General features: G+C 42.5%; 1 protein-coding gene across 1 annotated transcript in view; it reads left to right on the top strand.

Annotated features, from left to right (window-relative positions):
* OC90 (otoconin 90) overlaps positions 1–22,174 on the top strand; it is a 28,087-nt gene extending 5,913 nt beyond the window's left edge. The window contains exons 5-18 of the mRNA XM_088674995.1: positions 730–842; positions 4,320–4,448; positions 5,212–5,253; positions 5,424–5,480; positions 8,017–8,067; positions 8,205–8,255; positions 9,187–9,237; positions 10,178–10,228; positions 10,994–11,038; positions 11,497–11,616; positions 13,573–13,665; positions 18,498–18,672; positions 19,680–19,786; positions 21,695–22,174. Coding sequence (XP_088531121.1) covers positions 730–842; positions 4,320–4,448; positions 5,212–5,253; positions 5,424–5,480; positions 8,017–8,067; positions 8,205–8,255; positions 9,187–9,237; positions 10,178–10,228; positions 10,994–11,038; positions 11,497–11,616; positions 13,573–13,665; positions 18,498–18,672; positions 19,680–19,786; positions 21,695–22,014 — 1,405 coding nt within the window. The 3' untranslated portion in view covers positions 22,015–22,174. The remainder of the gene's footprint in view (positions 1–729; positions 843–4,319; positions 4,449–5,211; positions 5,254–5,423; positions 5,481–8,016; positions 8,068–8,204; positions 8,256–9,186; positions 9,238–10,177; positions 10,229–10,993; positions 11,039–11,496; positions 11,617–13,572; positions 13,666–18,497; positions 18,673–19,679; positions 19,787–21,694) is intronic.
* Positions 22,175–23,355: the final 1,181 nt, after the last annotated feature.

Genomic DNA, 23,355 nt, shown 5'->3' with positions numbered 1-23,355 from the left:
TAAAAACCTCCAAGGAAGGAGAGTCCACCACCTCTTGAGGGAGACTGTCTAGTAAGAACACACTAATTCTGACTTTGTTGACTGCCTGGGACTGTAAAAACAAGAGGCTGCCATGCTTTATAGCCTGGTTCACACGTCACCTTAAATCTAGGGTGAATAACCTTCAGCCCAAAGGCTTAGGTCCAACAGAGGTCCGAATTTGGGCTGAAATGGTTCCTGGACTATAGATCTATAGGCACACTTTCCCCTAGCAGCCCATGAAGTGGAGTTGGGCACCTTGTAGGACTAGGTCCCTCAAGACCAAGGTTCAAATTCCCTCCCACCAATGAAGCTCATTGAGTTACATCGGGCTAGTCACAATCCCTTGGGCTGGACTACCTCACAGGGTTATTTTATTAGGATAAACTGGGGGAGAGGCGAACCGTATGTGCCACCTTGAGATCATTTGAGGAAAGGTGGGACATGAATGTAATAAGAATGTTCAAAACAAATGAATAAAACTAGTATTTTAGTACACTTGGGGGGGGGGTGACCAGAGAGTCACACCATGAAATTCAGATAAGTGTGAATGTTGAAGTGTTACAGTTCACGTCTTTTTTGGGGGAAGTGAAAATTAGGTATTAAAATGCAAACTAAACAGATTAAGGGGCTAAGCCAAGAATTACATTCTAAATAGCCTTATATTAATTATTTGATTGTTACTCCCCCCCCACCTGCATGCCAATCAAGCTGCTGTTTTGAGCACCGCAAGTGTTACGAAGAAGCAACAGAAGAGGAATGTGTGTGGGATCCTGCGAAGATTTCGACGGATGTCAGTTGCCTCACCAAAAACATCACCTGCGGTAAGATTGAGGGCTTTGTAATAAATGCTATGAATGCTTCATACTCGTTCCCCCTCCTCCTCAAAGGTTCATTTGCCTTCAAATGAATAGGCTTCTAAGACAGACCTATTCTGGCTTGTTTTTTATTTGGTGGGCTAGATGCAGTGCTGGGCAAATTCTAAGAACTGTTCAGCACGACAGTAAGCCTGCAACTTACACAGTGGCTACATTTTGGGGATTGCGCCTAAAGCCAAAATCACATCTACGGTAGTCCAAACCCATTGGTTCAATGGTGAGTGAGATTGCCAAAGTATTTGTCCTGGAATATTATTTCTAATTATTATTATTATTAGCCACATGCATAAAGCTAAATGCGCACACAAGTTAAATGTGTGTAAGTTGCCGGCTTACTCTCTCTCTCTCTCTCTCCATCATGTTTTATACTGTTTTTTTAGTATTTTATTCTGTTTCAAAGCTTGCTGTATGGACTTGCCACTTTGAACGTAGGGGGAAATGGATGGTCCGCTTTTGAATTAGTAAAAATACCTGGCAGGTGACTAGTTCAGAATCTGATAAACAGCCAAAGGCCTGTCTGGTTCAGCATCCAGCTATCACCGTGGCCAACCAGTTTCCTGTAAGCTGGACATGAGAAGTGCTCTCCCCACTTGTGATTTCACAGCAGCTGGTATTCAGAAGCACAATGCCTTTGACAATTTATTCTGCAGAAGTTTCTGCACAGCCTCATCTCTTCTCGTTGCGGTTCTGTTATTGGCTCCTTCCTATTGCTTCACATGTCCCGTCCCCCCCGTCCCCAGCACCAGATCCATGTTAAAAGCACCCATGAGGGATTTGCAGGATTCCTGCTCCGTGTTTGCAGTCATGAGATTGTTGTCTATCACATGACGGTGAAAAGTGACGGAGACAGGATGTTTTGTACTACTGTGTTCTGGAATGTAGGACTATTGTCCTTTGTTTCTTTCTCTGTCTGATGAGAAAGAGGAAGGAGCTAAGTCAGAATGCTCCGAGTGTATTATATGTAAATAAAGTAGATTAGCCAAAATGCTGTGCTACTGAGTTATGCTACGCAAACTGCAAATACTCTGCAGGATCGTAAGTGTGCTGGTGCTTTTTGGTATCAGTCGCTGTGATGTTCAGGCTGGAGAAAGCTTTTGAATCAACCAGGAGGGAGAGAACATGCCAGTCAGGCATGTGTCTCTACCACGGTCCTTCACATGAGTAGGACGATCCTAACAGCTGTCATGGAGGCGACTTTTGCATATAGCCCACAAATTCTCCATGGGATTTACGTCTGGGGAATTCCCTGGCCAATCAAATACCTGCATTTGCTGCTCTGTCATGAATTTCTTCACCACTTTCGATGTGTGACAGTGGGCTAGGTCCTGCTGCAATATCCCAGTACTGTCAGGATACCTCTTTTCCAGCTCTCTTTCGTAGAACCTCAGTATATTGTGGCGAGAGCATCATTCCTTCTATTGGCTGCAGGCTTCTGACACCGTAAAAACTGAAGCCTCTTCTTTTGTGGGTGCTTGACAGACTGATTGATGTGGCACAGAAAACATGCTTTGTTTCAATCAATTTGCACAAGGGTGTACTTAGGTCTCCTCCACACAATCATTGGCCCATCATTCCCTTATGCGTGGAAGAGTCATGTGCTTTGCATGATTGTTCATAGAGGCTCCTTTCCAACATGCACTGAATGTGGTAGGCTAATAATAATAATAATAATAATAATAATAATAATAATAATATATTATTTATACCCCGCCCATCTGGCCGGGTTCCCCCAGCCACTCTGAGCAGCTTCCAACAAAATACTAAAATACAGAAATCCATCAAACATTGAAAAGCTTCCCTAAACAGGGCTGCCTTGAGATGCCTTCTAAAGGTCTGGTAATTGATAAGCTGCTGTGGTCAAATTGCACAACATTGGGGGATTTTGTTGAAACACGCCCCTCCCCCCCCCCAAGAAATCCTTGTGAGCTTTCAGCGTGTGACTGCGTTTCTGAGAACTCGTCTGTAATCTTTTTGCATGCCCTTCCTATGAGATCACATCAAATCCCTGTGGTCTTGTGTGAATGTTTTGTATTCCTTTTGGGGCTTTCATAATAATAATAATAATAATAATAATAATAATAATAATAATAATAATAATAATTTATTTATTTATTTATACCCTAAACAGGGCTGCCTTCAGATGTCTCCTAAAAGTCTGGTAGTTGTTTTTCTCTACATGAGAAAATACTACATGAGAAATATATATAAATTTATTTTTTTTACAAAAATTGTCCAGTAGCAGCTTAGAGACCAACTAAGTTTGTTCCTGGTATGAGCTTTCGTGTTTTAGTTTAGATTCAGATTCTTCTTATTTTTTTAAATGTTGCTTATTCCATTTCCAGGTGGCATTTTGGTTTTATCCAGTGATGGCGAACCTATGACACGCATGTCAGACGTGACACGCAGAGCCCTCACTGCTGGCATGTGCCCTATTGGCCCATTCACGCTGTTGTTGTTGTCCCCCCCATTTGTTCCCCCGCTCCTCCTACAGCTTGTCTCTGCTACAGCTTGTCTCCGCTGTTAAAACCTGGATCCTTTTGTTGTTGTTGTTGTTGCTGGTAGCCAGAGATTGGTTTTTTAACCCTTTCTGTGCTGTTTTTTCTGGCGGTTTGGCAGACTATGATTGGGTGTAACAGCATTCGTTTTTTTAACCTGTTCTGTGCTGGTTTTTTGGCACTTTGGCAGACTATGTCGGTGCTGCTTGTTAGTTCCAGCGAAGGTATTATTTGTCATTTATTTCTGTTCTCTCCCCCCCCCCAAAAGCAAAGCAACTTTTGCACCCCCCAAAAAAACCTCCAAAACTTTGGTCAGCAGCTCCCCCCCAAAAGCTCAACAACTCTGGTCAGTTTGTGATAAATAAGCGGTTTTTAGTTTGGTTTGGTTAAATAATTAGTTTTTGGTTTATTAAATACAGTTATATATCACAATTATACATTTTTGTTATTTAAACTATAAATATCGCAAAATTGTGGTTTTTCTCTCTCAAAGTGACACACCACCCGAGTTATGCTTGGTTTTTTGGCGAATTTTGACACACCAAGCTCAAAAGGTTGCCCATCACTGGTTTTATCTTTTGGCAGATTAAAATATTTTCAGAGGTGCAAGTGATTATTGCATGTATCGTTTCCTGAAGGGAAGCTTGTCCAAATCAGTAATTGGAAAGAAGAGAATTTCATATCAGCATGAGTTTTCCAGTGCATTAGAACCATCTCTCATTGTGAACTGTTCTCGGTCTTGAACTCGTTCCATGCTGGTTGAATAGTGTGGGAGGCACAATATACACTCTCAGCCACAAAACGAAATGCACTTCTCCAGGTCAAAACCTTATAGAGAGAAGGCAGATTGTGGAAACAGATATCTCAATAGTACTTTGTAAGTTGATCTCTCCAACCCCCCTCAATTTCGGTTTTCTTTCGTCTCCAGAGTCTGACGATGCCTGTGAACGCCTTCTCTGCAACTGTGACAAGGCAGCTATTGAATGCTTTCTGCATTCCCACATTAACTCTTCCTTGAACAGCATGGATGTTTCACTTTGTCCCTCTCTGGTTACAGGTGAGAATAAAAAAGAGAAACTCTGAGTTCTTGTTTCCTTGGCTGTAGACGCCCCTGTTCCCTGATTTGAATTTTGATGAACTGTATTCTTGCAAAGTTAATTTGTTGCTACTGCTATTATGTCGCATGTCAGCGAAATTTTTGTGTGTGTGTCTGGGTCTCAGTGAGTGAAAAATACAAGCCAATGGTTTTAAGACTGCTTTCCAGGGACTTAGGCTCATCAAAGGTTCCTCAGTGAGAAGATCGCTAGAGGTGGACAAGCACGCCAAAGAAGACCAGTTTGCCTCTCATGCCCAATCTTCTGTGTTACTGTCCACAACACTGGTGGATGCTTGCAATACTGTCAGGAGGATAGAAAACAATAAAGTTGTTTTTGCAAGCCACCAAATTGGGCAGAGATCCTACAAGTTTAATGAAATGCACACTGCAATAGACTGGGTTTGAGCTACAATAATACAATCAAAAGACAAACAGATGCAGAACAGCAAACTCCATCTCTAGCATGTGTGCTTTGTGTGTCAGGATATATGTGGGGCTCTGGACTGGATTGTCAATCATTTCCATTTACCAAGTTTAAAAAGCAGAACAAATTTATCGATGTACTTCATGCATTGAGAAGAGCTGCTCGCCCTTCCTTTCCACCCCTCCTTTCCCCTTTAGCACGTGCACTGTCCATTTTTCATATGCCTGGACATTTTTATTTATTTCTATTATTTTTTTTACAAAAATGAATCATGGAACACCTGCTCCCTCTTCTTTACAGAAACAGTCAGCGAGAGAAGTCAGACAACGCTTCATGCTGCAGGTATGTCTCTCCCACACTGTCTCTCCCACAGCCCAAAGTGGGGCAGGAGTCTACAAGCGACAGGTAACAGAAAACAGACTTTCCCAGGTGAATAGGCCCAGATGGTGACTATGCAATTACCGGTATGTTCATCCCTTCTAGTAAAATGCTATTTTTCTTTCTTTCCATAGAGTTTCAGAACCAGAGGGCTGAAGATACTCAACTGACAGATACATCTGTTGCAGAGGGTAGGTTTGCCAGTGTTCTTGTTTAGTGTAGCTGAGATCAAAACTGAACCTTTGCACCAAGGTAGGGTGAATTTTGCAAAAGGAACATATGGTGGGTGGGGTTTTTTTGGTGATTCTGACACATTTTAACTAATTTCTCCTGCTCCCACAGAAGAGTATGAATGCAGCATAAAATGCTAGTGGTTGACATTGATCCACACATTATATCTTCCCATTCTGCTAGGCTGCATGCCTCTTCTCTTTGCTTAGATATAGTGATGACCATTGGGATTGGTAAGGTGGAAGGCAAGGAGGACCAACAGTAGGTGGAGCTAGAGCCAATGGCAGGGAAAGCCAATGCACTCTATTGTCTCCAGTGCCGGATTTACATATAAGCTAAACAAGCTATAGCTTAGGACCCCACTCTCTTGGGGGCCCCAAAAATGTAAAGGGGAAAAAAACACACCTGGATGTACATTTCCAAAATATAAGATAAAAAAACAAATAAAATAAGACCTACATACAGCAAGAGTGTTTTTTAAATTGTGTTTCTAAAGGAACTTCAGTTCTTGCCAAATGCCAATTTGCATTATTAAGTTTGTTATGAATAAAAATCATTTTAAGTTAGAGCTTAATAATTATTTCACTATTAATATACTTCTTAATTGTAAAGGTAAAGGTAAAGGGACCCCTGACCATTAGGTCCAGTCGTGACCGACTCTGGGGTTGCGCGCTCATCTCACATTATTGGCCGAGGGAGCCGGCGTATAGCTTCCAGGTCATGTGGCCAGCATGACTAAGCTGCTGCTGGCAAACCAGAGCAGCACATGGAAACGCCGTTTACCTTCCCGCTGTAGCGGTTCCTATTTATCTACTTGCATTTTGACGTGCTTTCGAACTGCTAGGTTGGCAGGAGCTGGGACGGAGTAACGGGAGCTCACCCCGTCACAGGGATTCGAACTGCCGACCTTCTGATCAGCAAGCCCTAGGCTCAGTGGTTTAACCACAGCGCCACCTGGGTCCCAGTTCTTAATTGTACTTTATTATTAATATACCGGTACTTCTTAATTGGATTTCATTTCAACAATTATGCACAAATGGCTTTAGATACAAATAAGTCCATAAATTACCATATAGCAGGGGTCAGCAAACTTTTTCAGCAGGGGGCCGGTCCACTGTCCCTCAGACCTTGTGGGGGGGCTGCACTATATTTTGAAGAAGAAGAAAATGAATGAATTCTTATGTCCCACAAATAACCCAGAGAGGCATTTAAAATAAAAGGACACATTCTACTCATGTAAAAACGTGCTGATTCCTGGACCGTCCGCGGGCCGGATTTAGAAGGCGATTGAGCCAGATCCAGCCCCCGGGCCTTAGTTTGCCTACCCATGCCATATAGCATATATTCAACAAAAAAAACAGTGTCAATTTGTTGCTGACAAAGAACAGCTGGACATATAAAGGGCCCCATTACCTTCAGTAGCTTAGGGCCCCATCAAACCTAAATCTGGCCCTGATTGTCTCCATCCTCCTTCTTGCTGAGTTCTACAAGAGAGAACACTAGGGAGAAGGAAGCTGGCAGGCCGTCCCACCCCTTGGACTGTTTGTAAGAAGGCAAGCAGGTGGGGGCCAACTAAGGGCCAGCAGAGGTTTGTGGGGCAGCGATTCATCCGTTCGAAAGGACAGATGCCTCTGCTTGCTCAGGTTAGCCTCTTCGGGGAAACTGCCGGGACAAACTGGAACTGGATCACAAGACGGCAAGAACAATAGCCAGAGGAAAGCTTTGAGGAAATAGGTCTATTTTTCCTGTAGAAAAGATGAGCAAGGCGTGGGGGGCATGATAGAACTTTTCATATACCTGAAGGTCTGCCAGGTAGCAGACAACAAAGGCATATTCTCTGCTGCCCCAGAGAGCAGGAACGGATCAAATGGGATTAAGTTGCAAGAGGGTAGATTGCTGCTGAACTTTCACAATAAAGTCTTGACATCAAGGGAACCCAGCCAGATGGCGGGATATAAATACAAAAATTATTATTATTATGACTAAGGGCAGATTGACAATGGAACTAGTTAGTGCGTTGAGTGGGCTGATATTTGCTGAAGGTCTTCAAGCAGGGGTTGGGCAGCCATTTGATGCTCTAGATCAGGCATCCCAAAACTGCGGCCCTCCAGATGTTTTGGCCTACAACTCCCATGATCCCTAGCTAACAGGACCAGTGGTCAGGGAAGACGGGAATCATAGTCCAAAACATCTGAAGGGCTGAAGTTTGGGGATGCCTGGTCTAGATCTCTGGATGTCCTGTAACTTGAAGCGGGTTCCACTGAATGGCTCACAAGACACCACCCCCCTCGAATCTTATTATATCATGACTTACCTTGGGAGAGAATTTGGGCCTAGTTTTTCAGATGTGTCCCCTCTTGCAGAAGTTCAGTCTCTTCTTACTGTCCTCTGAATCGAAAACAAAATATAGCACAGCAGATGTTACGCTGATTATGGTATGCGATGATGAAGCTTGCAGACTCTCATAGGCTTATATCAATATTGTGTATCTTTCAGTTATCCTACAGACCACAGATGGGATGGTTGTACAGGGTTCTGGAGCAGACCGTAAGTCGTTATTCGCAGGCATGATGTTATTCTTTGTCTCCTTGATATGATTAATTTCTTCTGTTGCTTTTCCAAAGCATGCTTGATTTTCCTGACCACAGCATCACTCCCATGCTGGTTTATTTTCTTTTAAACAGTTGCTTCAGATGCGACGAGTGATGGAGGCCTCGAAGCCCACAGAGAAGGAGGTGTGTGATGACTTTAGGGCTTTTAGAAGACTTGATTAGAAAACTTATAAACTGCGGTATGCAGATGAACTTACAGATAAAACATGGCTGGATCCATAAGCCAGTTAAATCAAATATGCTTAAAGTCGTCGTCATTAAAAAAAAGATAGAATCAATTGATCATTAAAACTAATATGTTTTAATCTCCTTCATTTGAGGTTTTTAAGCAGAGGTTGGTTGGCCATCTGCCATCAATTGTCCTTTGGATCCCAACTCTACAATTCTATGATATAACTAACTTTGGGAACAATGCCATAGCAAGATCTTCCAGAGTGAGCAGGTTAGGATCCAGTGGATCTCTTGACCAGTGTTTCTCAACCGCTGTTCCGCGGCACACTAGTGTGCCGCGAGATGCTGGCTGGTGTGCCGCAACGTGCGGCGACGAGAAGGGCAATTTGCATTGTCACGTGCCTGGCGGCCGCCAATAATGAACACTGCCCCACCGGAAAGCAATATTTCTCCTCCTCTTTCCCAAAGCTCAGTGCAAACGAGCCTGGCGGCCGCCAAAATACAACTCTGACCCACCGGAAAGCAATATTTCTCCTCCTCTTTCCCAAAGCTCAGTGCAAACGAGCCTGGCGGCCGCCAATATGTACCACTGACCCGCCGGAAAGCAATATTTGGCAAGTGTTTCTTACAGTCATAATTATAATATAGGGCGGCACAGAGTTAAATTTTTTAACTTTTTTAATGGTGGTGTGCCTCGTGATTTTTTTCACAGAACAAGTGTGCCGTGGCCCAAAAAAGGTTGAGAAACACTGCTCTTGACTGTACCGGATTAACTCCTTCATCAGCTCAGCCAGAGATACATCATAGAAGTTGCCAAATCTTTGATTTATAATGGTTTGAATAAACTAAAGAATGTTGAGCTTTCTTGTTTTTCCTTTGACAGACATTTCTCCTGAGTCCAGTGGCCTCTTGCTGAGAAACCCAGAAGAAGGTGGTAAGTACATCTCACGGGTTAACATCACTGTCTTCTCACTCTTCCTCCCCAGCCTCTTCTCACAGCACAGCACAATAAACAAAGTCACCATTGATTCATAATCTTTTTTTAAACAGAAATTCCAGTTTGTTGTGTTTACTCAGTGAATGCCATGTGGTTGAGTGGTGGATTTGAACTTAGGTCTCTTCAAGCCCAGTCCAACACTCTGACCCAGGGGTAGCCCATGTGATGTCCTCAGACTCCAACTCCCACCAGCCCATCCATCATGATCAATGGTTGGACATGATGGGAGTTGTATTCCATCAACATTTGGAAGGCACCACGCTGGCTTGTCCTGCTCGAACCACTAACATCAGGGATGGGGTAACCACTAGACCACCACATGTTGCTGGGACTCCAACTCCCACCAGCCCCAGTCAGCATGCCCAATGGTCAGGGGTCTTGGTAGCTGTGGCAACATTTGGAGGGCTACAGGTTTTCTACTTCTGCATTACACCACAGTGATGCTGCTAGATGTTTTGCAAAGTATATAACTTACACCCCCATTTATCAGAAGAAAAGAAACCGAGGAACAACTATCCAACCATAATCCAACAACATCTCCCTATATTTGTAGCTCATGGGTCATGTGCGGAGAGCAGAAAAGTGGTAGGACTGATGAGAAGAAGTCCATGATAGAGGCTCTTGAAAGACCATGGTAGACCAAAGCCCACGACACAGTGAATGCTCCACCAAATATTTGGGTCCATAATAGCAGTTGATGACATGTGAAGGCCCACTCTGAGATTTCCTTCAGTGGTGAGGGGACTTGCCACACAAACACTCTTCGTAGTGAATCTTTTGCAAGTTATTCTCTGCTTGAATTTATATGGATAGGAGAATGAATGGCTTTTCTGAGCAAAGTATTATTTCTGCACCGGATGCTTTTCTTTCAAAACAGTTAATCCAGACATGGAGAGCGGCGGAGGCCTCGAAACCCTCAGAGATGGAGGTATGTGGTTTCCGGTTCCTGCACTCTGCTGAAAATGCCCTCATAAAAATCACTGGCGTTCAGTGCAAAAAGTTTAAACCTTTTAATCAGTCCTCATTCTTTTTGGCCTTTGCTTTAGCGCATGAGTAGGCAAACTAAGGCCCAGCGGCCAGATTCGGCCCAATAGCCTTCTAAATCCAGTTTGCGGACGGTCCGGTAATCAGCGTGTTTTTACATGAGTAGAATGTACAGTGGTGCCTCGCTTAACGAATGCCCTGCTTAACGAAATTTAAGGATTTTTCGAGCGGAGGTTGCCTTGCTAGACGAATTCATTTTATGAAAAATTCGTCTAGCGAATCGCGGTTTCCCATAGGAATGCATTGAAATTCAATTAATGCGTTCCTATGGCAAAAAAAAATTCAAAAAAAAATTCAATGCATTCCTATGGGATTCGCTAGACGAATTTTTCGTTATAAGAAAAGACCCGTGGAACGAATTAAATTCGTCTAGCGAGGCACCACTGTATCCTTTTATTTAAAATGCATCTCTGGGTTATTTGTGGGGCATAGGAATTGATTCATTCCCCCCCCCCCTTCAAAATATAGTCCGGCCCCCCACAAGGTTTGAGCGACAGTGGACCGGCTCCCTGCTGAAAAAGTTTGCTGACCTGACCCTTGCTTTAGGGTGGGGAGTTGGGATAGGAAAACCTCAAGAAATACAGTGCAAAGTGTACAACGCATTGTCTGGTTTGCTAACATATACTTTCTGCTTTATTCATGACTATAGCACAGGAAAGCCTTGCTGGTCCTTTTGGAAACTCCATGCCAAGAGGTAAGTCAACATTTCCTTGTGGTTTATATCCCATGTGATCTGGAACCTTCTTCCTTATTCCAGATGTTGACAAGATGGATCAAGAGGACAGAAAAACTACTTCACAGGGGTCAAGAGACATCCCTGTCTTCAATATCTTAACTTAAAGCAGGAATGAGGCCTCTACACCCTGCCACTTTTCAGGCCAGGGACTTTTTAGTGGTGCCTCCACATCTGTGGAATGGCCAAGGTTGTTTCAGGGTATTTAGCCAAGATTTTTAAAGCTAAAGCTAAAGTTGCCTGATTTACTCAATGGTGGCTTCCTAGTTTTTTTATATATTATATGTGATTGGATTATTAATTGGATTTGGCTGACTTTGTATGGTTTTACTGTTTAAACCTATGCCAATAAAGACCAATGATATAAATCATATTTACTGTTTAGTAGGCAAGTGATTTAATAATGAATGTGCTTTCAGGGTTGTCAGTGAAAGCTTTCAACACAGAAGAAACCAGTGCTGCTCCACCTGCTATTATTAGTTCAACAGAGCCTGAGTCGGTTTCAACTTCTGATTCTCTTGGGAGATCAACAGACAATGGTAAGTAAGGTGGAATCTATATACATATAAATAACGCTGTGAAAATGCTTTTTAAAAAAACAACAGCAACCGCATTTTGAAAAATACATTGAATTTGCCATAGCTCTCCATCTAGCGTCACTTTGCACTTTGCACATATTGCACTTTACAACACACTTAAAACATGTTAATAATAATAATAATAATAATAATAATAATATAATTTATTATTTCTACCCCGCCCATCTGGCTGGGTTTCCCCAGTCACTCTGGGCAGCTTTCAACCGAATATTAAAAACAGTACAGCATCAAACATTAAAAAACTTCCCTAAACAGTTGTCTTCTAAAAGTAAAATAGTTGCTTATTGCCTTGACATCTGCTGGGAGGGCGTTCCCAGGGCGGGTGCCACTACCGAGAAGGCCCTCTGTCTGGTTCCCTGTAACCTCACTTCTCGCAATGAGGGAACTGCCAGAAGGCCCTCGGTGCTGGATCTCAGTGTCCGGGCTGAATGGTGGGGGTGGAGACGCTCCTTCAGGTATACAGGACTGAGGCCGTTTAGGGCTTTAAAGGTCAGTACCAACACTTTGAATTGTGCTCGGAAACGTACTGGGAGCCAATGTAGATCTCTCAGGACTGGTGTTATGTGGTCCCGGCGGCCACTCCCAGTCCCTAGTCTAGCTGCCACATTCTGGATTAATTGCAGTTTCCGGGTCACCTTCAAAGGTAGCCCTACATAGAGCGCATTGCAGTAGTCCAAGCGGCTGGATTTTTGCAGCTGAATTGCTGAGTCTCAAGACTCAGGTATCCATCTGATGAAAAAAAGTAAAGTAAAGTGTCTATAGAGGTCCATAGACATGTGATTGTTTCTGTTTAGGTGATTATTTATACTATTTGCTATACAATTCATCACCAATGGTCTCTACTAGGGAGTGTAACATTCCTATTCAAGATTGTACAATGCTGATCTTCCCTGCTTGACTGTCTGGTCTCATCAGGGCCGGATTTAGGGTTGATGAGGCCCTAAGCTACTGAAGGTAATGGGGCCCTTTATATGTCCAGCTGTTCCTTGTCAACAACAAATTGTCACTGTTTTTTGTGTTGAATATATGCTACTGTATATGGTAATTTATGGACCTAATAGGTATCTAAAGCCATTTGCACGTAACAAAATATGTATTTTATCAAAGTAATTGTTGAACTGAAATACAATTAAGAAGAAGTACATTAATAGTGAAATATTTTTAAAGCTCTAACTTAAAATGATTTTTTATTCATAACACACTTACTAATGCAAACACATTGGCATTTGGCAATAACAAAACTTCATTTAGAAACACAATTTACAAAGACTCATTATCTAGTCTCTAGAAACTCGCTATAACATGAAATAATAATGGCAAACCAGTGATATTTTAGGGAGCAGGCTAGCAGGCAGTGCCCCTTACTTACATCATACGAGCCTACACAACACGAAACACTGTTGCTGTATGTAGGTTTTATTTTATTTGTTCTTTATCTTATATTTTGGAAATGTACATCCAGTTTTTTTCCCTTTAATTTTTCTTGGGGGGACCCCAAAAATCTGGGGCCCTAAGCTATAGCACTGTAAATCTGGCAATGGGTCTCATTTTGAACTCCCTCTCCCGACAGGACTCAGGGTGTCTATCTCTCTATCTATCTATCTATCTATATCTATCTATCTATCTATCTATCTATCATCTATCTATCTATCTATCTATCTATCTATCTATCTATCTATCTATCTATCTATCCTTACCATTTTAGCTGACCACTTGATGCAATTGATTTGATGGACATCTAACCCATGCAAGTTTATACCACAATAAACTGTTCGTTTTAAGAGTGTCTGGAGTTCTTTGTGTCATTTTGTGGGTTTTTTTTAAACCCCAGTTAGGTTTATTTAAAGCTTGTGATCCTAAAAAAACCACACACAATTCATTTTATCTGATCTACAGGGAATCATTTCAAGATAGCTGAAGAAGAAGGTAGAACTTTTTCTACAATATCTCCAGAAGAGACGGCAGATCCCGATGAAACTTTTGGAGAAGGTGAGAAGGGGATGTTCCCACTTTTACTATAGCCAGAAATCCACAGGAAGGAGACAGTTGGAAAACCCTGAAGATAGGGAAATATGTATCATAGCACAGTGTGAATAATTTGTCCATTTCATCTAATGAAATAACTATTAGAGGTTACCGTCCACACACTTTTGCTGCGCAGATACTGGTATTTAGGTAAAACCCTTTTCTAAACTGTTTAGCAGAGTTTAACTTCTTTTTCTCGCGGAAGTGGTGAACAATGACCAAGTCGAAACAAAATTTAAAAAATCCTTCCAGTAGCACCTTAGAGACCAACTAAGTTTGTCATAGGTATGAGCTTTCGTGTGCATGCACACTTCTTCAGATACACTGAAACAAAAGTCACCAGACCCTTATGTATAGTCAGAGGGTGGGGATATATAAGGGTCTGGCGACTTTTGTTTCAGTGTATCTGAAGAAGTGTGCATGCACACGAAAGCTCATACCAATGACAAACTTAGTTGGTCTTTAAGGTCCTACTGGAAGGAATTTTTTTATTTTGTTTCGACTATGTCAGACCAACACGGCTACCTACAGTACCTGTAATGGCCAAGTTATTGTTTTGTTTTGTTTTTAAATATATTTTTTACTCACCAAACTGTGAAGTCTTGGTCAAGAGATTTCATTCCCAGACCAGGTACAAGCATTACATAAGCAAAGAACATTCTATACAAGATCTCAAAGTAGCTGTTTTATTACAGAAAAAAATCAGAAACAGACTGGAAAGAGAAGTTGCTGAATTGCAACTCATTACCAAGCTTAAAACCACGGAGAGACCTGGTCTAAATAAGGACACTGGATTCTTATCTCATTATACATGATCAAGCTTTCTTTAGCACCTTAGCCCTTGCTTTTTCCTGCAAGACCAATTGCAGCAGTCATTAACAGTCATCAACAGGTTTACCACTCCTATCACCCAATCACCCATTCCCACCAACCTTCTGAGTAATACCCCTCCCCACCCTCTGACTATACATAAGGGTCTGGTGACTTCTGTTTCAGTGTATCTGAAGAAGTGTGCATGCACACGAAAGCTCATACCTATGACAAACGTAGTTGGTCTCTAAGGTGCTACTGGAAGGATTTTTTTATTTTGTTTTGATTAGCAAAGAATATTTTTGACTGTTAACATAAACAGCAATTAACAGTGCACTTTCAAACAAAAGTCCTATCTGCAGCACATTGTAAATTACTGGAACCGTCCTTCAGCAGATTTTACAGGCAACTCTCTTCGGACAGACGTCTGCCATAAGGCATCTGCAAAACGAAGCTGAGTGGTCTTCTTCTTATTGACACTTCCAATAAGCTCAGAGTTAGTTAAGCTCAGAGTTTCACTCCTATACATACATAAAAGAAAACTCTGGAACCTTCTAGAGTGATGGCGAACCTATGACACTGCTGGCATGCACCCCATTGACCCATTCACACTGTTGTTGTTGCCCCCCCATTTGTTCTCCCGCTCCTCCTACAGCTTGTCTCCGCTGTTTGTCTCTGCTGTTAAAACCCAGATCCTCTTTTTTTGTTGTTGTTGCTGGTAGCCAGAGATTGGTTTTTTAACCCTTTCTGTGCTGTTTTTTCTGGCGGTTTGGCAGACTATGATTGGGTGTAACAGCATTCGTTTTTTAACCTGTTCTGTGCTGGTTTTTTGGCACTTTGGCAGACTATGTCGGTGCTGCGTGTTAGTTCCAGCGAAGGTATTATTTGTCATTTATTTCTGTTCTCCCCCCCCCAAAAAAAGCAAAGCAACTTTTGCACCCCCCAAAAAAAACCTCCAAAACTTTGGTCAGCAACTCCCCCCAAAAAGCTCAATAACTCTGGTCACTTTGGGATAAATAAGGGGTTTTTAGTTTGGTTTGGTTAAATAATTAGTTTTTGGTTTATTAAATACAGTTATATATCACAATTATACATTTTTATTATTTAAACTATAAATATAGAAAATTGTGGTTTTTTTCTCTCGAAGTGACACACCACCCGAGTTATGCTTAGTTTTTTGGCGAATTTTGACACACCAAGCTCAAAAGGTTGCCCATCACTGTTCTAGACAATCTCTAAAATGAAAGGCACAAATACAGGATGGGAGACACCTGGCTTGAGAGCAGTACATGTGAAAAGGATCTAGGAGTCTTGGTAGACCACAAACTTGACATGAGTCAGCAGTGTGATGCAGCAGCTAAAAAAGCCAATGCAATTCTGGGCTGCATCAATAGGAGTATAGCATCTAGATCAAGGGAAGTAATAGTACCACTGTATTCTGCTCTGGTCAGACCTCACCTGGAGTACTGTGTCCAGTTCTGGGCACCACAGTTCAAGAAGGATACTGATAAGCTGGAACGTGTCCAGAAGAGGGCAACCAAAATGGTCAAAGGCCTGGAAACGATGCCTTATGAGGAACGGCTTAGGGAGCTGGGTATGTTTAGCCTGGAGAAGAGAAGGTTAAGGGGTGATATGATAACCATGTTCAAATATATAAAAGGATGTCATATAGAGGAGGGAGAAAGGTTGTTTTCTGCTGCTCCAGAGAAGCGGACACGGAGCAATGGATTCAAACTTCAAGAAAGAAGATTCCACCTAAACATTAGGAAGAACTTCCTGACAGTAAGAGCTGTTCGGCAGTGGAATTTGCTGCCAAGGAGTGTGGTGGAGTCTCCTTCTTTGGAGGTCTTTAAGCAGAGGCTTGACAGGCATATGTCACGAATGCTTTGATGGTGTTTCCTGCTTGGCAGGGGGTTGGACTGGATGGCCCTTGTGGTCTCTTCCAACTCTATGATTCTATGATTCTACTTGTTTCTGGCAGAATGATTCCCTAACAATAACATGAAATTCAAACCATATCAGGCTCCGGCCTTTAAAACGCCAGAAGTCAGTCTAGGAATACTTCAGAGAGAATGTGTCCCCACTGCCACATGCACAAATTTCTGAGAGGCTTTGGAATATTTGTGTGCCTATGTGTCTTTCATGTGTCTTATATTTGTATATATTTTTTGTACAACATCTTGATATTTTATATGGGTGGCTGGTAAATGAAACATTTTAAAACAAATAACCCATTATAATTTGGTTAATAAATAATAATTATCAATTTAATTTAATTAATTTAATTTAATTATCGATTTAATTAATTTAATTTAATTATCAATTTAATTAATTTAATTTAATTATCAATTTAATTAATTTAATTTAATTATCAATTTAATTAATTTAATTTAATTATCAATTTAATTAATTTAATTTAATTATCAATTTAATTAATTTAATTTAATTATCAATTTAATTAATTTAATTTAATTATCAATTTAATTAATTTAATTTAATTATCAATTTAATTAATTTAATTTAATTATCAATTTAATTAATTTAATTTAATTATCAATTTAATTAATAAGCAGACTTCAGGCTTGTAAAATCTACTTTTTAAAAAACTAGAAGCAAAATAGTGGATCAGATTGACACACACACAGGGAGGCATTAAGTGAAGTAGTTCCGTTATGCTCAAGGATTTCAGTTTGTGCAGCAGAATTTCCCCTCCCTCTCCAAACCCTGATTATACCCCAATCTGTTCCAGAGGGTTAGGGGGAAACCCGGAAGTGAGAGGGGTGTGGAGATTGAGGGGAAGTTCCATTTCACAGCCAGAAGTCCTTGCACTAAGGGAGCGCCTTCACAGGATACCACCCACCCACTAAAAATTAAACAGGGTGTGTCTGCTCAGCTCAGGAATTTGCGACTACTATCAGAACTGACCTCACAAATCCTTTCGCACATGAAATCCACTCCTGGTTTCCTCCCAACATCCTTTTTCAGCATCCTAATTTAAAGCAGGTGGGGATAGGTGGGAATCTTTTTAGTTGTTGCAGTTATGAAGCTGCAACATAGCTCAACCAGTAGAACATGGGACTCCTAAACTCTGGATCATGGGTTTGAGCCCCATGTGGGGCAAAAAAAAATTCTGCATTGCAGGGGGTTGGATTAGATGACCCTCGTGGCACCTTCCAACTCTGCAGTTCTGATTCTATGATCAGACAGTTGGGGGGGGGGACTGTGCTGAGGAGGGCTGCAATGAGGAGCACTGCTCCTGAATCTTCCCAGGAGCAGGAGGACAGTATAGATTCGGAACAGTGGTTTGCAGAGGGACATAGTTCAGTAGGCAGAGGCTGGGAAATACTGGATGGGGAACAGCTAGGAGAAGAAACACTAGGAGATAGAGGGTTAACAGATTCAGTCATTCTCCAAAGTCACGGAGAGCTCATGAAGTGGCAGCACAGAAGGTGCAAGCTCAGATCACAAGATGTAGAAGTAATGTAGATTAATAGGGATGGAAGGGGGTGTGATCCTTAATTGAGAGCTGTGTTCTTTGTTCTTTCGCTGTGATTATTAAAGTTTCTAACCGGTAAGACGTTCTCCAAAGCCTGACAGGGGATAGGTTTCCTACAAATCACAAGGAGATCCCAACCTATTTTCTGCCTACCCTGGCATAAAGAACGCTTTGTTGTTACAGTATTGTTTAATCGTTTAGTCGTGTCCAACTCTTCATGACCCCATGGACCAGAGCACGCCAGGCACTCCTGTCTTCCACTGTCTCCCGCAGTTTGGTCAAAGTCATGTTCGTAGCTTCCAGAACACTGTCCAACCATCTTGTCTTCTGTCGCCCCCTTCTCCTTTTGCCCTCCATTTCCCCCAACATCAGGGTCTTTTCCAGGGAGTCTTCTCTTCTCATAAAGAATGCTAGGGAGGACCATAACAACAAGAAGGTGCCCAAAGATAGAATCAAATTGTATGACTCGGATTTCTACTTCTTTTTATAGTTTGTGACCGGTTTACGTTCCTGCAATTGAGAGACAACGGAAGAGTCAAGCAAGTGCTCCCACAGTTGGGGGAGATGCTGTATTGCTTAACCGACCGATGCCCAGAAGACTTTGAGTTATACGGATGTTACTGTGGGCAGGAAGGAAGAGGACACCCAACAGACGAACTGGACAGGTTGCTTCTGCCAAACACTTTTGACACAAAATAGCAGCAAGCAAACAATAACCCCAGCAGTACCAGCACATATTTCTGCAGTAAAATACATGTAATGTTTTAAAAATTGGTATCTCGCCGTTTATGCCCCAAAAGTGGCCTAGGATGGCTTGCAATATAATAAAAAATATATATAGTCAACCCATGGCAGCCATTTTGCATTGGCACTTTTCAAGATATTTGTTCAGACAGTTCATATTTTTTTAACACCCTCCCAAATGCACTGGTTATTGATAAAATGAATGAAATCCAATGAAATGCAGCAAATAGAATTTCAGAGAGACAGAAGTGGAATCCAGACACAAAAAAGGTTTTAAAAATATATTGAATTTGCTGTAAGCTCACCCTCGCCATCTAGTGTTGCATTTGTATAATGCACTTAAAACACGCTTAAAACATTATATTTGCAGCTGTATAGCTGAGTCCAGAGTCTGTGTGCACACCAAACATTCAAAGCACACAACTTTAGAGAAGGAGAGAAGAAGAGTTTGGATTTGATATCCCGCTTTATCACTACCCTAAGGAGTCTCAAAGCGGCTAACATTCTCCTTTCCCTTCCTCTCCCACAACAAACACTCTGTGAGGTGAGTGAGGCTGAGAGACTTCAAAGAAGTGTGGCTAGCCCAAGGTCACCCAGCAGCTGCATGTGGAGGAACGGAGACACGAACCCGGTTCCCCAGATTATGAGTCTACCACTCTTAACCACTACACCACACTGGGAGTTATAGTTTGTTAAGGGTGCTGGGAAATGTAGTGCTTTGAGTAATAAACCACTGTTTCTGTTTCTAATGGTTCCACAAGCATGCCTTGTCATGACCAAGAACCAGCGTTTGGATAATTCCAAGGCATTTGACGAAAGTGACCTAGAAAAACTGACAAATTTTTATGGGATCTAGACATTCAAAGCAATACAAAGAATGCAGTTCTGCAGAAGACTTAACACTTTGGCGCTTTTTGCCTAACTACAGGTGCTGCTTCTCTCATCACTGCTGCCTGGAGCAAGTCAAGAAACTTGGATGCCGTCCAGAAAGAAATTCGCGATCTGAGGTTGTGTGCTTTGATCGCACGCCAAAGTGTAAGTTTGGGATGAAAGATGATTCCCTTCTTCCCTGTTACAATAAAAGACAACATAAACATCAGTACCAGTTGCTGGAGACTTCAAGAGGAGAGAGTGATGCTGTGCCCAGGTCCTGCTTTCAGGCTCCCCATGGGCATTGTGTTGGCCATTTGCTGGACTAGATGGGCCACTGGCTATTCTTATGTTCTTATGATGGTGGGCGGAGAGCAGGCACGCGTTTTGGGGGTGGGGTGTGCCATGCGCAGGGGCGGGACATACACCGCCCCTATCTTCCTACGCCCCTGGGCCAGAGTTTCTACCTGCCCGCAGACTGTCTCACCAGAGCGATGCATGCTCTGGTTATCTCCCATTTGGACTACTGAGGGCCTTCTTGGTAGTGGCGCCTGCCCTGTGGAATGCCCTCCCATCAGATGTCAAGGAAATAAACAACTATCTGACTTTTAGAAGACATCTGAAGGCAACCCTGTTTAAGGAAGTTTTTAATGTCTGATGTTTTATGGTGTCTTTAATATTATTTTGGGAGCTGCCCAGAGTGTCTGGGGGAACCCAGCCAGATCTTTCAAAAGTCTTCAAGCAATCCTAGTTTTACTGTCAGAACTGGCTCATGACATTTAGCCGCCTGAGGCAGAGGGCAATATGGCATCCATGTACCAAACTCAGCCAGCTAAGCTGAATGTTGTTTCAGTGCTAGTGATGAGAGATCTTCCTGGGATGCAGGGCACACTATCTTCCACATATAGTTCTGTCCTCTAACAGCAACAGGGTTGAACTCCAAATGTTATGGGCACTCCAGCTCCCATCAGTCCCAGACAACATGACCAGTGGTCAGGGATGGTGTGAATTACAGTCCAACAACATCTGGAGGCTTGCATATTCCCCATCACACCTCTAGTCAAAGGGGGAAAAATGTATTTCCAACATTTATATACTCTTTTTTTGCAGTCAGTAATTGCAGTTTTTAAGGCAGTCAGTAAAACCACTTAAATTGGCATACATGAATAAGGAAATAAAATGGCATAAAATCAACGTAGCAATACCACATTTCCAATGTAACATTGTTTGATCTAGAGCAGAGATCTCCAAACTTTTCGACAAGCAGCACTCCCCGCCCCCACCTGGAAAAATATGTTCTGGTACTCGCCGTGAAGTTGTTACAGTAAATGCCACTTTTTGATTTTTTTTAAAAAAATTGCTGGTTTATTATTATTATTATTATTATTATTATTATTATTATTATTATTATTTATACCCCGCCCATTTGGCTGGGTTTCCCCAGCCACTCTGGGCAGCTTCCAACAGAAAAATACAATACAATAATGGATTAAACATTAAAAGCCTCCCTAAACCGTGTACCCCCTGAAAAAAGACAACCCACTACTGGTGACACACTTTTTAGACATACATCATTCTGAGATACAGTAATTCAGCTTTCCTAGTTTGGAAAGCTCTCATCTAGAGTTTGGCTTTTGCCAATTCACCACAAACCAGGGTACACAGAGCCATTCTGAGTAGGCAACAGGAGACTGTTATGGATGCAGCCATTCATTCCTCCAGGGAGAATGAATTCCACAGTTGATTTGATTTGAGACACAGTTGGGATGGCGGCGGCGGCGGCGGGGGGCATTGACTGCTTTGAAAACCCCACAAATTCCCACACAATGTACAATCATTGCTGGTGGAAAGCCCCCTTTAGTTGTCCTACAGGCCCAGGACAGGGTATTAAGGGTAGAGGCATGTCAACAAGAAACCTAGGATGGGGGGCTCAAAAGGGACAGCCAGAGGAGCTACCTCTGCTGTCTCCCGATTCATTTGAGGCAGCTGCCTCACTTTGCCTCATGGTAGGGCTGGCCCTGATTGTTATCTAGTCCGATTTTGACAAACTAACATGAACCATCTTTTTCTTAGGTATCGGATGGACGATGTGTGAAAAGCTTCAGTGTTCCTGCGACAAGGCGGCAGCCGAGTGCATGGCGGCCGCCTCTTTCAACGAAAGCATGGGGTCTCCAAACAGACAAGCCTGTCCGGAGCCAGACGTTAAATTGTTCTGCCGCAGGGGAGGGCCTGAAAGGCCCTTGAGCGGCGCTGGGACCAGCTCCAGAGCTTCCAGTGAGGAAGAGAGGAGCAGCGAGGAGGCCGATCCGGCAAAGAGCCCTTTGGGAAGAAGGAAGAGGTCAGCACGCCTTGCCCGGGGAATCTCCAGAGCTGTACGGCTGCAAAGAAGATAATCGACGTTTCTCTTGCACCAGTTAGGAAGCTACAAGGAGTAGGGAATGTATGAAATTAGTACTGTCTGTTCTGCCCTTTATGTGACATTAAAGCGAGCTGGTTTCATTCCTCTGCTGCTCGGCTCCTGCCGGATACATTGCTATCCCTCCTGCTGTTTGCTATGGCTCCATTATATTGAGTCACAGTATATTTACAAATCCGTAGCCTTCCCTGCATGATCCCTTTCAAAGTTAAAGAATTTCTTGAGGGGTAGCCCTCATAGTCTTTTGCAGCAACGATGACGAAAACCCCCCCGCTTGTGACACCTTAAAGACAAATTTAATAAAGTGGCCAGCTATGGCTGAAAATCTAACCATGTATATTCAGAAGTAAGTCCCATTGGCTTCCGGGAGCTTACTCTCAGGTAAGCAATGTTAGCCAGTTCATTTGACATAACTCACTACTTTGATTTCACAATTCAGTATGTTGTTGTTTGCCCTGTCCAACTCTTTGTGACCCATGGACCAGAGCACGCCAGGCACTCCTGTCTTCCACTGCCTCCCGCAGTTTGGTCAAACTCATGTTCGTAGCTTTGAGAACACTGTCCAACCATCTCGTCCTCTGTCGTCCCCTTCTCCTAGTGCCCTCAATCTTTCACAACATCAGGGTCTTTTCCAGGGAGTCTTCTCTTCTCGTGAGGTGGCCAAAGTATTGGAGCCTCAGCTTCAGGATTTGTCCTTCCAGTGAGCACCATAGCTGCCAAGTTATCCCTTATTTTAAGGGATTTTCCCTTATGCTGAATAGGCTTCCTCGTGAGAAAAGGGAAAACTTGGCAGCTATGGTGAGCACTCAGGGCTGATTTCCTTCAGAATGGATAGGTTTGATCTTCTTGCAGTCCATGGGACTCTTAAGAGTCTCCTCCAGTTGTCATTCTATCTTGTTTAACCTCACTCAGGCACCAAGAAGGGATAATTTAGTTAAAAATCAAGAAAACCGGAGTGGGATGGGGGGCGGGGAGAGAACTGGGATTTAAAATTTAATTTTAGCTTTAAAATTCAAATATAGAGTGGCCAAAATTGGGCAGTCAAATCCAGATGGTTCTTTCGACTTTGACAAAGAGGCTGCGACTTTAACAGAGGAGCCTAGATAAAATCCATAGGAGAGATCACTTCTGCCCATGAGATAAAAATAATGGGTGATGCATTTCTTTGATATTTAAAATTCACAATACAAAGATTAACCCCAATTACTTGGGAGTAAGCCTCACTGAATTCACTGAGATTTACTTCTGATGAGACAGGAAACCAAAGTGATACAGTGGTACCTCACAAGACGAATGCCCTGCAAGACGAATTTTTTCA

This window comes from Zootoca vivipara, chromosome 8, assembly GCF_965207765.1.
Source record: "Zootoca vivipara chromosome 8, rZooViv2.hap1.1, whole genome shotgun sequence".
NCBI lineage: Eukaryota > Metazoa > Chordata > Lepidosauria > Squamata > Lacertidae > Zootoca > Zootoca vivipara.
This window is presented reverse-complemented; position numbering and strand designations above follow the sequence as displayed.